This window comes from Pyxicephalus adspersus, chromosome 6, assembly GCF_032062135.1.
Source record: "Pyxicephalus adspersus chromosome 6, UCB_Pads_2.0, whole genome shotgun sequence".
Lineage (NCBI taxonomy): Eukaryota > Metazoa > Chordata > Amphibia > Anura > Pyxicephalidae > Pyxicephalus > Pyxicephalus adspersus.
In genome coordinates, this window is record NC_092863.1 from 88,323,321 (window position 1) to 88,339,768 (window position 16,448).

General features: G+C 41.4%; 1 protein-coding gene across 1 annotated transcript in view; it reads left to right on the forward strand.

Moving 5' to 3' along the window:
- Positions 1-595: 595 nt before the first annotated feature.
- Positions 596-16,448, forward strand: part of ST8SIA3 (ST8 alpha-N-acetyl-neuraminide alpha-2,8-sialyltransferase 3) — a 30,494-nt gene continuing 14,641 nt past the window's right edge. Inside the window, exons 1-3 of the mRNA XM_072416515.1 lie at positions 596-1,089; positions 10,412-10,534; positions 14,038-14,595. Coding sequence (XP_072272616.1) covers positions 911-1,089; positions 10,412-10,534; positions 14,038-14,595 — 860 coding nt within the window. The 5' untranslated portion in view covers positions 596-910. The remainder of the gene's footprint in view (positions 1,090-10,411; positions 10,535-14,037; positions 14,596-16,448) is intronic.

The following is a 16,448-nucleotide window of genomic DNA, read 5'->3' on the forward strand; positions in this document are numbered from 1 at the left end:
ATCACATGGCGTGGTAAGTGATGACATGGGGTGGTAAGTGATTACATGGGGTGGTAAGTGATGACATGGGGGAATAAGGTGATCAAATGGGGTGGTAGGTGATCACATGGGGTGGTAAGTGATAACATGGGGTGGTAGGATATGGCATGGAGTGGTAGGTGATCACATGGGGTGGTAGGTAATGACATGGGCTGGTTGGTGATCACATGGGGGTGGTAGGTGATGACATGGGGTGGTAAGTGATGACATGGGGTAGTAGGTGATGACATGGGGAGGTAAGTGATCACATGGGGTGGTAAGTGATCACATGGGGTGGTGAGTGATCACATGGGGTGGTAGGTAATGACATGGGGAGGTAAGTGATCACATGGGGTGGTAAGTGATCACATGTGGTGGTAAGTGATCACATGGGGTGGTAGGTAATGACATGGGGAGGTAGGTGATCACATGGGGAGGTAAGTGATGACATGTGGTGGTAAGTGATGACATGGGGAGGTAAGTGATCACATGTGGTGGTAAGTGATCACATGGGGTGGTAAGTGATCACATGGGGTGGTAGGTGACCCGATGAGGGTGGAGCCCCTGGTGACACACATGGCACACCCAGCCCGGCTGGCAGGGAAGCCCCCTGGATGTCAGGCAGCACTCCCCTCATACATATGGAGCGCTGAGCCAGGGTTTCCCCTGCATTTCCTGGCAGAGCTCCGCCATCCCCCCTTCCTCCTGCCCTGACACAGGCTGCAGTACAATGAGGGGAGCCGCACACCGATCACTAGCACAGCCAGCTGCCATTTGCAGCGCTCGGCTCTCCCCTCCATCTTCCTCCTAATTCTCCGGCTCCTGTGGATTATCTCGGCTTCTTATTTGCTGGAGAGTCCGTGCCCCGCCGTGCCAGTCAGAGGCGCCAGGCATGAGAGTGTGCAAGATGGTCCGGGTGGCGAGCGTGCTGGGTCTGGTCATGCTAAGCGTCGCCCTGCTCATCCTCTCCCTCATCAGCTATGTGTCCCTGAAGAAGGACAACATCTTCACCACCCCTAAGTACGCCAGCGCCGGGGGACCGCGAATGTACATGTTCCATGCCGGCTTCAGGTGAGGGGGAAGGGGACACGGTGCAAGGCCAGACCTGGGAGGGGTGGGGGTTGCAGGGCCGGGGTGAGGGGACATATTGGGGGCTGTGTACGGCTTTTATTTGGGGATTATGGCGGTGATTATACATAATGGAGGAGACCTTCATCTATATTCCGGGGCTGCACTGATCTGCACATGCGCACTAAGCTCCTCACGCTCAGCTGAGGCATCCTCAATGGGTTGTCAGGGGCAGCCGGTCACAGGATGATGTCACCTAGCAACAGCCCCTGCTTTGGGCAGGGTAGGGGGCACTGGTACTCAGGGGGCTGACAGGTATATATGCCAGGTACATTACCAAGGGAACAGCCAGGTACATGACCCAAGGAGCAGACAGGTATATATGCCAGGGTATAAGACCCAAGAAACAGATATGTACATGACCCAGGGAACAGCCAGTTACATATGCCAGGGTACATGGCCCAGGGTACAGCCAGGTATATGAGCCAGGGAGCAACCAGGTACATATTCCAGAAAGCAGCAGGTACATGTGCCAGGTACATGACCCAGAGAGGATACAGGTTTATGAACCAGGGAACAGCCAGGTACATATGCCAAGGTGCAGCCAGGTATAAGACCCAAGGAGGAGCCAGATACATGTGCCATGGAGCAGCTGGATAAATGACCCAGGTACAACCAGGTACACATCCCAGGGAGCAGCCAGTACATGTGCTAGGGAACACCCGTGTACACATCTTATGGAGCATCCTAGTATACGACCCCAAGGAGCAAGTGGGTGAAAGACACGGAGCAGACAAGTACATGACCCAAGGTGCAGCCAGGTATAAGCCCCAGTGGCAGCTACTACATGTGCTGGGGAACATCCCGGGGCATATCTTATGGAGCATCCGGGTACATGTGCCAGGGTATATAACCCAGGGAGCAGCCAGATAAATGAGCCAGGGTACATGTGTCATAGAGCAGATATGTACATGAGCTGGAGTGCAGACCAGTTCATGACCCAGGGTGCAGCCAGGTATACATGCCAGAGAGCAGCAGGGTACATGTGGCAGAAACCAACCAGGTACACATGCCATGGAGCAGCCAGGAACATGACTCAGGGAGCTCTTATTGAGTATCCTGGTACATGACCAAGGAGTAGTCAGGTAAAAGACCTAGGGAGCAGACAGATATATGTGTCACGATACATGACCCAGCGATCAGACATGTACATGCACCTGGGTGCAGCCAGGTATATGACCCAGGGAGAGACCAGGAACATGTTCCAGAGAGCAGCCAGGGACAGGGCCCGTGGAGCAGCCAGGTATGTGTTTTAGGGAGCAGCTGTTTATATATGTGCAAGGGGGCAACCAATAACATCACTGGGAGCAGTTGGGTACACATCATAGGGAGCAGCCAGGTACACATCATAGGGAGCAGCCAGGTACACATCATAGAGAGCAGCCAGGTACACAATATAGGGAGCAGCAGATACACATCTTGGGGAGCAGCCAGGTACACATCATAGGGAGCAGTCAGGTACACATCATAGGGACAACCGGGTACACATCATAGGAACAACCGGGTACACATTATTGAGAGCAGCCATGTACACATCATAGGGAGCAGCCAGGTACACATTACAGGGGGTAGCCACACGGAAGACCTGAGGAACCACCAGGCACACATCCCAGATCCCTGCACTGACACAAGGCTACATTGTGAGTTAATAATCCTCTCGAGAAAGTAATATGTCAGCTGACATTTCTGGCCTTCTTCTAAAAATTCTCCTTGCTTTACTATTTCAGGTTTTGTTACTGGCACTTGCACGTTGTCATGTTTCTGCCAAGTGAGGGTCTATGCCACCTGTCCCTGGTTCCCCTTGAGCAATCAGGTGCACGTCCAAGGTTCTTAACCCACTTGGGTTTTGTAGTGTTAGTTCTCCTGGGTTTTGGGATGCTCATTGAATTAGTTTACTCTTGGCCATTCTGGGATTTTGTGACCCTCACTGGCATGTTTTCACTTAGTTGCACTCCATATCTGTTGTGTCAAAGATCCATGCCACCTGCTAGTAGCATCCAGGGTCCAGTCAGGTACAGATTCTCTATATCTGACCAGTGAAATGTTGTACTCTTGGCCATCCTTGGTGTTGTGATACCCCAGACATGATGCCAATGAGCTGCACCTCATGTCTGCTGTGCCCAAGAACCAAGTCACCTGTCCAACATATCCAGGGAGGGGCCAGATACATGTCCCAGGACTACTTGTTATGTCAGAATTCTTTATATCTATCCTTTTTTGAACGTCCTGGGGCAGCATTAGAGATAGGAAGCCTGAGGGTCACAGGTATGCATCCCTGTCAATCCAATGGCAGTCACAAATCACCTTCTCTGAATATGAACATTCAGAGCAAAAAAGGATAGAGATGAGCATTTTCCCATTGACGTTTTACAAAAAGTCAACATTTGCATATTGATAACAACAATGTTTAGGGTCGTGTCACTATCCAGGTCTGATAGGTTTGCGTTAACAGTCTACGGGAATAAAAAACCTGCTGGATATAAGTCAAATGCAATCCATAAAGGGATCAACTGCAGAGCAAACACTTGATATAGAATTCTGAATGATCTCAGAACTGTCTCACAATGGTGCCATTGACACAGACTCTAAGGGCAGATTCAGACCCACAACTGGAACAAGCATTGTCACATACCACTCAGGAGGTTGGCACCTTGCCAGGACTAGGCCATCCACACTGCAGCATTGGTTCATAAAGAAACAGCATTTGTGGATTGACAGTGGGTGAAATTCACTCCCATGCCACTGCAGCCCCCATTCATTTTTCATTGGGTTGCCGCAGGTAAGAATTACAGATAGCGTTTTCCCTAAAACACCATTAGATACATATGTGGTAACTACACCGCAACCTGTCTGCCAGTCTGAACATAGTCTGCATGGGCTATTCAACTTTAAAAAAGGCTTTATCAACTTTAAATAGTTGATGGAGGAGATTTAGAATATGTATCCAAATTTACTTACTTGCTGGGAGTGCTGTGGAAAGCTGAATGTGTATCTAAAATATATAAAATTATCAGTATTGTGTGTACTGTCCTCGGTGATCCACAGGGGCCATATAGTGGATGAAGAACATCGGCACAAAGGTGGCATCACATAGTGCTGGCAGAATGAACCTGTTTAGGAATTAACCAAGGAGTAAAGATCAACATGATGGCCATTATCCATCCATGGAACTGTGTTGGGGATTATGTAAATAGAGATTTGAAATGCAAATCAAAGAGGGTCACTAGATTACCTTTTACCCCAATGATGCCAGGTGGATGACTTTTTTGCAGCTGTGTTTGAACAGCTTTGCATTTCTTGTAATGCAGAAGGACTTATTAAGATGTGTTTGTAGGAGAAGCAGGTCAAACGCATCCTTTTTTTCTGTATTTCACAAATACATGTGTTGGAGCATTGCTGGATTGAATTGAAGAAGGCAATGTTTGGTAATACGTCTTCGATACGTCTTTGATAATATGTTTGATATGAGCCCTCTAGACCAGCTGATCATCCTTCACTGGAAAAGAGATAGACAAATGACTTAATACACAGGGGCTGAGGACAAGGTGACCTGTCAGTGTGGTACAGGGAAAGGACTTACATTTACTGATGATCATCCGGGTTCTTCTATAAAGACACCTCAATAAGGTAAAGGCCTAAACTATACAATCTTCTCATAGCTCATTCAGTGAAAGGAAAGAAGGCATGGGTTTGGTTGTGATTGATCCTGGGAAAAGCAACGTTTCATTTTGGGAACAGATTTGCCCATATATCTCTCTCTTTCTTGCAACAAAGTATATACAGGTAGTCCCGGGTTACATACGAGATAGGGACTGTAGGTTTGTTCTTAATTTGAATTTGTATGTAAGTCGGAACAGGTACATTATTTTAATATAGGCAATTAGGACAGATGTTTGTCTCAACATATTATTAGGCAGCATGGTGTCAGTAATTGTATAAAATCCTCACTGTGAGTTAATCACAAACAAAGTAAAAAAAAATCTTTATGGAACCTAGACATTCATTAACTTCTGGAGCAAGCTGTGCTTTGTTGCAAAAAGAAACAACTACAAAGTTTGTCATGGTCATTAAAGGGTTACAAGATGTTGCAGAAAGAGCTCACCCCCTAAGATCACCCACAACCTCAGCTGTGTTTACTTCTGCAGGTCATGAAAACCTCCACCCTCCAAGCCTCTGTCCTGCACAGGAGGGAGCAGGGAAGCCTGTTTTTATCTAGGAGGTGTCTGTATGTCAGATGTCTTTACCCAGGGAATACCTGTACAGTGCAAAATATTTACAGCAATCAGTGTGCCAGTCCCATGTTCTCTGTTCTTTAACATTAGAGCACCATGATTATATGGGGAGTAGCCTTATGTTATCACTTCAGTTATTACTTTTACAATTATTGGTATACTCATGCTTTGTATATTAGACACTCTTTAATATGTTAAGCTATGAGAATTCAGGAAAGTGGAAATGTTATTGTACTTGGTACTTGTACATTGTGCATATTACAATGTTGTGAATACTGAATTTTGAATGCATGAGCATTCAGAAGATAAACATTTTTGAATTTTCATCTTCTGAATATACAATGGATGCCTCTATGCCTATCATGCCTCAGAGTCAGAGACACTTTATTAGGTACGGGGCTAGAAAGCCTTTTGCTTTCAGATCTTCCGTAATTCTTCATGACAGTGATTCAACAAGGTGCTACAACATTCCCCTTTGATTTTGGTTTATATTGACATGATAGCATCACACCTTTTTTAGTTTGTCTGCTGCACATCCATGATGTGAATCTTTTGTACCACCACATCCCAAAGGTGTTCTGTTGGATTAAGATCTGGTGACTGTGTAAGACATTTGAGTCCAGTGAACTTCTGCAACCACTTTACTATGATTCAATCTTTGTGACAATGGCTCGTTATCCTGCTGGACGTAGCTTTAGGTAGATGGGCACACTGCAGGATGGGCATGGTCAGCAACATAACTAAGGTAGGTAGTGTCATTTAAGCAATGTTCTACTAAAGGGCCCAAAGCGTGCCAAGAAAATACTCCCCACCCCATTACTCCAGCACTTTCCTGACCTGTTGAAACAGGCATGATGGATCTGTGCTTGCAAGCTGTTGATTCCAAATTCGGACTTTTCCTTCTGAATGTTGCAGCAGAAATTGAGATACATCAGACCAGGCATTGTTTTTCCAATCTTCTCTTGCCCAGTTTTGTTGAGCCCATGAAAATGGTAACCTCAGGCGTCAGTTCTTAGCTGAAAGGAATGGCTTTTGGGGTGATCTCTTGCTTCTTTAGGCCATCTGCTTCCAGGTTTGATGTGTTGTATATTCAGAGATGATCTTCGGCATACCTTGGTTGTAACAAGTGGTCATTTCAGTTACTGTTACTTTTCTGGCAGTCTGGCCATTTTCTTTGACCTCTGGCATCAACAAGGCATTTGTGTCCAGAGAACTGATGAATATTTTCCCTTTTTTAGGCCATTCTCTGTAACCTCTTCTCTGAAAATCCCAGCAAATCAGTGGTCATCATGTATATGATAGAGCTGTACCTCTGTCTCTTATTAGTGTACTTTCACATTGTATTGAAGTGCCCCGATGACCGAGTCGGCAGCAGTTGGCCTGCGTACACATGTGCAATAATTATCGTTGGAAACAAACGGCCGTTTGTCCAATAATCATTAACAAAAAAAGTCCACACTGACGCTGATGAACGAGGAATATCGCTGGAAACAAACTACCGTCCCGACGGATCTATTGTGTGTATGGTCGTTCTGTGATTGTGGATGGTTCTGCAGTACACTTTCTCATTTACATGTCACTTCCTGCATCGTTCAAACAATCGTATCTAGTGTGTGTACACTATTGGTGGATTATTTTTGAACAGTCGTATCATTACAGCATGTACAGAAGTGTGCACAATACGATCGTTCAAAATAATTGTGCATAGTCGTCAATCTGTCAATAGTCGTTCCTTTTCTAACAACAATTATTGCACGTGTGTACCTAGCTTTATTTCCATTTATTTGGATACTTATATTGGTTTGTAGTGTGTTTGTATATGTAAGTAGGTAGCGGACACAGCATACAGCAAATAAGTGAAGCTGTAGCTGTCCCAGGTGCTGATACTTATATGAAAGGGAATTCCTGCACATGGAAATTGCACAGCAGGCTGCAAAACAAGGTAAGTTTGAGTGGGTCAAAGAGCTCTCCATGGTGCTGATTCACTGTCAGCTGATTATGCTGCATTTAGACCTGTAATTTACACATCCCCAAGATGTTTAGCTGATGGAAAAGCTATTTACATTGAATATTATGAAATATTATGCCATGGTATTCTGCAACACTAATTATAGTGTATTTCCTATGTGTCTCTGCTGGTTTTTGTTTTGCCATACTCAGGACCAAAGCTTTAGGGGTTGGGGGATAAACTAAATGGACATTGTGCTTTTCATTCAGTTGTATAAATTATGAAACTATGCAGTAATGGACTGCCATTACTGACCTCCTGGGTCAGTAATGGCAGTAATGCTTACTGGGAAAAGAGAAAACCCTTATATGCATCCTTTCATATATTTCCCTAGTTACTCAAAGGATTAAATCATTGTGGTCAGCATCATGTCCAGTCAACTAGACAATGACAGCGTCTATGTTTCCTTTAAAGCTGAACTACAAACAGCTTAGTGAGAATATATACAGTATGGTGGAGCTTTTTTTGCTTCCCATAGGATTTGTATTATATATTATTTATGCCATATCTGTTGCTGACTTTTCCAGGTCCTCCATGATCCTCGTCAGCCATTGGGTGGCCAGTGGTGGTTTCATTCCTGGGTGTGCACAGGACTTACATTGGCAACTGGATCTGTTCTCGTTGCAGAGAATAGTGCTTTGCTATACAAAACCTCACCAGGAGCCAAGAAAAAAGTTTTTTTTTGGCAAAAGAGACTTTGCACATCTCTCCTGCCCCAACCTGTATTTCCCAATTATTTTTTGATCTAAAGAATTTACATTTTATTACAACCTTTATTTAACCTAATTGGTGTATACAGGGAACAGCCTGGTAGGTAAGCCCCATCACCACCTGTCACCAGAATATGTGCACACTTGGGCAATGTAATTACCGTACTGGTCCAGTTGGTTCAATATTTCTCATGAATACACTTTTATATGTTTACTTCAACATCGCACCAGTTGCCTGTTTTTGTTAAGTAATTGCATTTAGCATTTAAAAGCATCTAACTCATCTGAAGCAGATGTCTTTATATGTTGCTAGAGTTTGTCACTTTTTTGTCCCGTATTCCAGTGGCGTGAATTCCCCTTACCTCTCGTCCCAAAGACACAACCGTGTTTCCCCTAGGTGTGATGTAGAATATCCACCTAGCTGTTGAGGCAGCACCACAGATTGTCTTGAGGTGAGAGAGATATCCAATGTTCCCTGCCTGCAACCTTAATGATCTAATAGCCATTATTGGGGCATCCATACGTTTGCAGCTCTTCCATTGGCCATCTCAAGATAGTCAAAATATCTATTGTATCTTTTAAGCTTTCACCTTTAGTTGCTTAGATGACAAAATGTGATTTTTATTCACTTTTCTGTAAAAAGAAAATTTCATTTAGTTATCTTTCTTTTTTTTTCTCTTTTTTTTCTTACTTTCTCTCTTTCCCTTGCTCTCCCTCTCTCTCTTACTCTCTCTTTTTCTTTCTTTCTTTCTTTCTTTCCTTCTCTCTCTCTCTCTCTCTCTCTCTCTCTCTCTCTCTCTCTTTCTCTTTCTTTTTTTCTCTCTCTCTTTTTCTCTCTACCTTTTTTATTGCTCTCTCTCTCTTTTTATCTTTCTTTCATTTCTTGTTCTCTTTCTTTCTCTACTTTTCTTTCTATTTTTTTTCTCTCTCTCTCTTTAGAAAATAGACATTAAAATTGCTGCCATGTTTTGCATTAACTGTCTAAAACCATACCACCCCTTTGTCCCCTTTTAAGTTAGAATGACCATACCAATGATTATAGATGTCTGTAAGAACATAGTTTGTTGGAATAGCTGATTGCAAAATCTGGTATTTACCAGCTGGAGCGCTTGCTTAGATTAAATGGCACTACTTAGCAACAGCACGACTGTACTTCCAATCACATGTATGACATAAATCCTTTGGTTTGAACAGATTAAGCTAAATAAATGGAGTGACTCTGAGTAACACACGTATTTGTGCAGTAGCAGCTGTTGATGCACAATTCTATTGCTGCCCATTCCAGCACAAGTACATTTGCCCAACTGCTGTGAAATTATGATCAGCTTATCACCCAGCTACACAAAACCTACAGTAATTACATACATTTGTGCAGCAGGGGAACATTGCCTTAGTACTGCATTTTAATATGTCACTTTTATAAATGAAACTTGCCTAAATTGCCGGGTATTGTTCATGCATTCTACAGCATATTGTAATCTTGATACTGTGGTGCATATTTTTGTGAACAAAGAAGGGTGTGAACAATAGCAAGCTTGTAGAGAAAAGTCTCTTTCTTACACATAGCAAGATTAGCAAGGTGGAGAGGAAATCAGTCATTTGGTTGTATTTTAGCGGTTAAAGGGCTCTGGGCAATTCTTGGAGGTAGAACTTAGTATGTTTGGGAGGATTAGCTGAACATGAACTCCTTCTTGCAGATGGTGACATGACTGGTGCTTAGCCATAGCTCATTTAATCCACCACCTGAATGTGCAGGTTTGTATGTGATAATTGATCTAAGCAAGGGGTATAGTACAGTATGGGAAAAATACATTGAAATTCTTTTCACATTTGTATAATAAATTCTCTGCTTAGAATGTTAGAACCGTGCGCTGCAGTGGAGTCTGATTTAACTGACATGGCCTTCCCTTTCAATCTGACTGCTGATATGAGTAGATGAAAACAGAGAACTGATATGAAGACAGAAACCGCCTACTTATTTCAATTGTATTGTTGAAGGAATACATAATTGGATCAAGTGGTATTTTACAGGTAGCTTAATTGCAGCTTTTAGTGCTTGAATATGAGAAATGTGAGCAACTTTGCAGACATGTGCCAACACCACGTACATTAAATTTGTAAAGAGCAGTTCATTGGAGTTTTTTTTTCTTGTATAATCAACAATTGGGATGCAAAGCCAGGCCATACCAGCAAGCTTGGACTTGCTGTAGGCAATTTAGCATCTCTAACCCTGGTGGCAATATGAAATTATATGCACGTCATCTAGTTGACGTTTCTTTCTATGCATACAATAACTTTCCATTGTCTATTGGCAGGTCACAGTTTGCAATGAAATTCCTGGATCCGTCATTTGTTCCAATTACAAACTCTCTGACACAGGAGCTTCAAGAAAAACCAGCAAAATGGACGTTTAATCGTACAGCATTTGCAAGGCAGAGGTTAGTTTCTCATGGTTATGAATAAAATGAGTTCCCACTTCTATTTTGGGCTTATGGTTCACATGGAGAGGTAGTGCCAATCAAGTAATAGCTTACTTGTTTTTGGAGCACTGTATATGGAATCACTGGGTACAGTAATGAGGTGTCCTATCAAGATATTCACTGGATATTTTTGGACAGCTGTTTTTTTTTTTTTTTTTTTTTTTATTGGTCATTTGAGAACCAAATTGTTGCCATCCTTTAGATGCATTGGGGTTATTCATTCCTGGCACCTGCAGGAAAAGTCAGGATGTGCCATGTATTCCTGGCAACCAACGCTGAGTTGCCCATGCAGGACGGTGATCAGGCAGATATAGGAATAAGAATATACATATATTGCAGATGGGACATCGCCTGTCTCTTTCTGCAAAAAGGACCTGATGAAAAACTTGGTAATGTTGAACTGTGGAGCTCTAGTTCCACTAAAACCTCTTGGTTCTGTAAAACAAAAAACAGGCGTCTGATGCATTTTTTACAAAGACTGTTTACACAATCTTGGCTTACAAAGTAACCCTATTGTTACCTTTGTCTCTACTCTTTTTCATTGATCTAAAGAAAGAAGTGATGTCAGCAAGACAAGTAAAATTATTTCCTAAAATGTGTTCTTACTGGAAACCTTTATAATGCTTAGTTTACCTTAATCTGCTCCAATTAACAATTTATTCTCCTTTTTACTTAATTATTATTTTACTTCTATTTAAAATTTTTGACCAAATAGCAGCGTTCAGCTCCAAATTTTTTTTAAGCCGGGTGGGAAGAAATTCTGTACTGTGACCCAACTCTTCAGTAACCACCCAAACTGAAAAGTGCCGGGTGGTGGGCCCACCTAAAAGAGACTGGGGGAACACTGTAATAGTGTTGCTGTTCGAATTTGGGCCAAATGCAAAAGAGGTTGGCAAAGAAAAACTTCAATTTAAGATTGGGAATTCTCAGTTCAAACATTTTACTAAGTTTGGCCAAAGAGACCTCAAGACAAGCCAAGGCAAACTCAAGCAACACAAATTTAGAAACTTTTTTCATTGTTATGCTTTTTTCATTTTTAAATCTTTTTGTTAATTTTTTGAGTGCTCCATCAAAAAGAAAATGCATTGGAATTAAAGCAGCATTATTTTATTTGTAATAACTTAACAATGCATTGTTCTTGGTTCATTTTGAACAACAGGACTCTTTATAGAATATAATGTACATATTTTATTATTATTTTATTAATAATTAATAATAATAATAATAATAATAATAATTTAATAATTAATAATTATTATTGAGCCTGCCTGTAATAAAATGTTTTATTTTTTAAACAAACACTGATCAGAGTAGAAGAAAGTGTGTTTTCCTAAGTTATGTTACACCTGTTTGCCTTTGGATTGCAAAAATAAATTCCAGGAAATATAACCAAAATAAATATTTGTTTGCCCTAGAAATAAATCAGTTGATAATATTATAATGACCAAGTTATTGCTGAATAAACAGAACCCTGACAGACATTTAAAAATTGCTCCTTCCGTATAGGAGTATACAGGTGTGGGAGCTAAAGTAGTTAAAGCAAGCCTCTGAAAAAAATGTGTTGTTCCACGTTTAAAATAGGTCAATAGCTTGGTGTTTTCCCATTTACTATATTAATTGAATGATGATGAGCATGAAAAAGATAACTTTTTTACATGTAGCATCATCACATATTTGATCATAGCGGAACTTTTTTATGTTTTACAAAACATAAGTGGTACAAAAGGTACAAAAGTGTTAAAACTTCTGTAAGGTTCCTGTTAGAGAGATTTTGCTTCACATCTTGTGTGATCACCAAGACAGAAAGTAAGGGGAAAGTAACTAGAAACAAATGTTTGCCTGGAGTTCAACTTTGAAATCCACTCAATGGGCCTGATTTATTAAAGCTCTCCAAGGCTGGAGAGGATACACTTTCATCGGTGAAGCTGGGTGATCCGGCAAACCTGGACCTGGTCCAGGATTCCAAACATTTGCTAGCAAATAGCAAAATACTTTGAAGAAACCCATTTCAGATTTGCCGTATCACCTAGCTTTACTGATGAAAGTGTATCCTGTCCATCCTTGGAGAGCTTTAATAAATCAGGTCCAATGAAACTACATGACAAAATAATCAGAAGATTAAGAGAAAGAAGCAAATTTCTTCTGTAAATATATAGTTTGGTCTCTCTCCTCTCTGTTCTGAGACTTCCTATTGCTTTTGTGGGCTGCCCATCATATATAGAAAACAATATGGTAGCTGATATGACAGAAGAGGTGGAGACCAACTTGATGTGGACAGAAAATATTCAAGATTTGTTTATAAATTTAATTACCTTTACACTGTATGGCTTAAGGTTTATGTTCACCTGACCATCACACCTATATAAGGTTGTCGGTAACCCCATTCTATAATTGCATTGAAGTTTGCAGTTTGGAGTTAGCCCTCACTTTGCAGCTTTACCAGCCCCTCTACTTCTTAGGAGGCCTTGTGACTGTGGTAAAATGTGTCCATTAAGCCAAAAGATGATGGATAAGAAGTTTTGGTTCACACTGAGGCTTTCAACTCATTTCAAAGGTGTACAGTAGAGTTCAGGTCAGGGCTTTCTGTAATCCGCTCTTATTTCCTGCACACCAGAATCAACAAATTATGTACCTGATGTAGCTGTCATGCTTGAATTTTTGGAGATTGGACGGGCACAAATCTCTTCATTGTCCTGGTACCCTGTAGCATTAACAGCACACTTAACTTAAAACACATTAACTCCGAAATGTTTTGGTTACATGGTGTATCCCTGGATCTATTGTTTTGAAATGCAGGTTTTACTACAGGTACAAAGTAAAACTGTTTCCAACAGTCTAATTCACAGTAAGACCTCTTTCAGATGTGTAGGCTTCATACACACGTCAGATGATTCTCGGCTAATATGAGCCACAGGACTCGTCTCGGACAAGAATCTGACGTGTACTGGGGCCGTCTGATGTCGTTCATAGATTCATCCTGGTGGATCCATGAACAAGAGAAGACGAACGACCCCAATGAAACTGAAGGGTGGATAGCACAGTGGGGGTGCCGCTCGCTTTCCCCCCCCCCCCCCCATAGAACAGGACATCGCTGTATGTAGAGCGCTCGTTTATGCATATTTCAGGCGTTTGTCGTTAAAAATAAACACAGCCTAAAACTGCATGGCAGCAAACTGCTGCTGTGCACACAGATGCAAATTGTACTGCAGGTCAATGCATTGCGGTTGCTGTGCAATTCTTCCTCCAGAGACCAGAAGCCACAGGAGGAGTTGGGGGCACAGTTGATCACAGCAGTCTATTGCACATCTGAAATGAGCTTAGAGGCACTAAGTTTGGAAACACTGCAATTCCACAATGAACAGGAGACAAAATTATAAAACTATAAAAAAGCATTTCGTCAGCATTATACAATGTCTAATAAAATACCTGGGACTAATATGTTTGTTTCTTTTACTTGTTAGGCGAGAGATTCTGCAGAATGTGGATGTAATCCGAAATTTTTCTTTGACCAAGAATAGTGTGCGAACTGGACAGCTGATGCATTACGACTATTCCAGTCATAAATATGTCTTTTCTATCAGCAATAACTTCCGATCACTCCTGCCAGACAGTTCACCCATCATGAACAAGCATTACAACATTTGTGCGGTCATAGGAAACAGCGGCATCCTGACAGAAAGCCAGTGTGGAGCTGAAATAGACAGCGCCGACTTTGTTTTTCGATGTAACTTTGCTCCAACGGAAGCTTTTCATAAAGATGTTGGCCGAAAGACCAACTTGACCACTTTTAACCCCAGTATTCTCGAGAAGTATTATAACAATCTTCTGACCATACAAGACCGGAATAACTTTTTCTTGAACTTAAAAAAGCTTGATGGAGCCATATTGTGGATCCCGGCATTTTTCTTCCATACTTCTGCCACAGTCACAAGAACATTAGTGGACTTTTTTGTGGAACATCGTGATCAACTGAAAGTGCAGCTGGCATGGCCTGGAAACATCATGCAGCATGTCAACAGGTAAGAAATATGTTTCTTTTTTGAGTGCAACCGTGTTTTATGGACAATGCTAAGCATCAAACTAAAAGATACAGTAAAACAAAAGGTTATCAGAAACTGAGGGATTTTTTTATATATGGTATCACACTATATCATGCATTGGGGCCGATTTATGAAAGCTCTCATGACCAGAGAAGACAGACTATCATGGGAGAACCTGTGTGATACAGCGAACGTGGAATTAATTTCTTAAAAATGATATGCAGTTATTCTGCAAATATTCATTCTGGGTTTGCTGGATCACCCAGGTTTATGATATGTCTATCACCCATGATAGTCTGTCTTCCGCAGTGTTGCAGAGCTTTAATAAATCAGGACCACTCGGGGGGGGGGGGGGGGGGGGATTTACTGAAGCAAGATTGGCTGTTCATTTACCAAGGTGAATTATTCCCTTGCATTCTCCTGTTTTATAAATGAGAATAAATTCTGCTGACTTCAATCTTTTGAAAGGAAAAAAATGTTTTTTATTGCATGTGATTGAATGTTTTTTGCTAAGTAAATGTTCCCTGCATTTACTAAGCAAATGGATTATCTCTTGCAAGGGGATAACTTAATTTGTAAGTTAAAAGCTTAAATTCCTTTTGTAAATTACCCCCAACATACCTAACAGGGAGACCATCACTTGCCAACTCATATGCTTGCATACAGTACTAAGTGATATTATGATGTCATAACACTTCCTCTTAAGCTACTTCCACAGGTCAGATAATGGCGTGCTCATCTTGGGCAAAAATCTGTACAGCGGCCCTCTAGCGTCAGGACGTATCAGAAATGAGCACTGTTCACTTTTATAGAAGAGAGCACAGTGGGGTGCCGCTTGCTCATCCTTCCCCTCTCTATAGAACAGAATTGTGTGTACAGCGTTCATTTATATATCTGATGCTGGCAGCAAGACCTAATTGGTAAATGATTTCCAGGGATGATTGTCCAATGGTCATCTGACGTCTGCCTGGAGCTTTTGTCTGGCCAGTGCAGCTGTATCTTTCCTCCCCTTGAAACAGTGGTGCTAAGTTATCAATGGAAATCATGAAATCAAACATAGATGTATCAATGCTATAGCAAGGCTGCTTATGCAGAGCATAAATGTAAAAAGATTGCTTATTGTTACATTTTATACAAACAGACTATTTTTTACCTGGGAGTGCCACAATGTAATGTTTTAAATATAGAAATTATATAAAAACAGCTTTTGTGCAGCCCTCTGGGATGGAGAGTGGCTGAAGTTGACCATCAGTGACTTTTTTACAGTACTTTAAGCCTAGTTTTAAATCCGGTTTTCAGAAACCCTGAAGTTGTACTTTATGTTCGAAAGCTACGTCCTGTATATACAACATCCATATGCAGTATTTTCCATATCCCTCAATAAAAAGGAAACAACAAGATTTGTGTTGTTTTTCTATTAATATAAAAAATAAATAAAGCTGATATGTATAACCAAACACCATAATGTACCAAGCTATAAGATCATTTTGTGCAGGAACAAAGTGTTCCAAGCCATTAATGAAAATGTCTTTAAGAACTCATACAGGTAGTCCCCGGGTTACATATGAGATAGGGACTGTATGTTTGTTCTTAAGTTGAATTTGTATGTAAGTCAGAACAGGTACATTATTCGAATAAATGCAATTAGGACAGATGTATGTCTCAACATATTATTAGGCAGCATGGTGTCATTTACTGTATAAAATCTACTGTAAAAAATGCTAATCACAAACAAAGCAAAAAAACAAAAACAAAAAAAAACTGTATGGAGCCTAAACATTCATTACCTTGTGGAGCAAGCTGTGCTTTGATATGCAAAAAGAAACAACTGC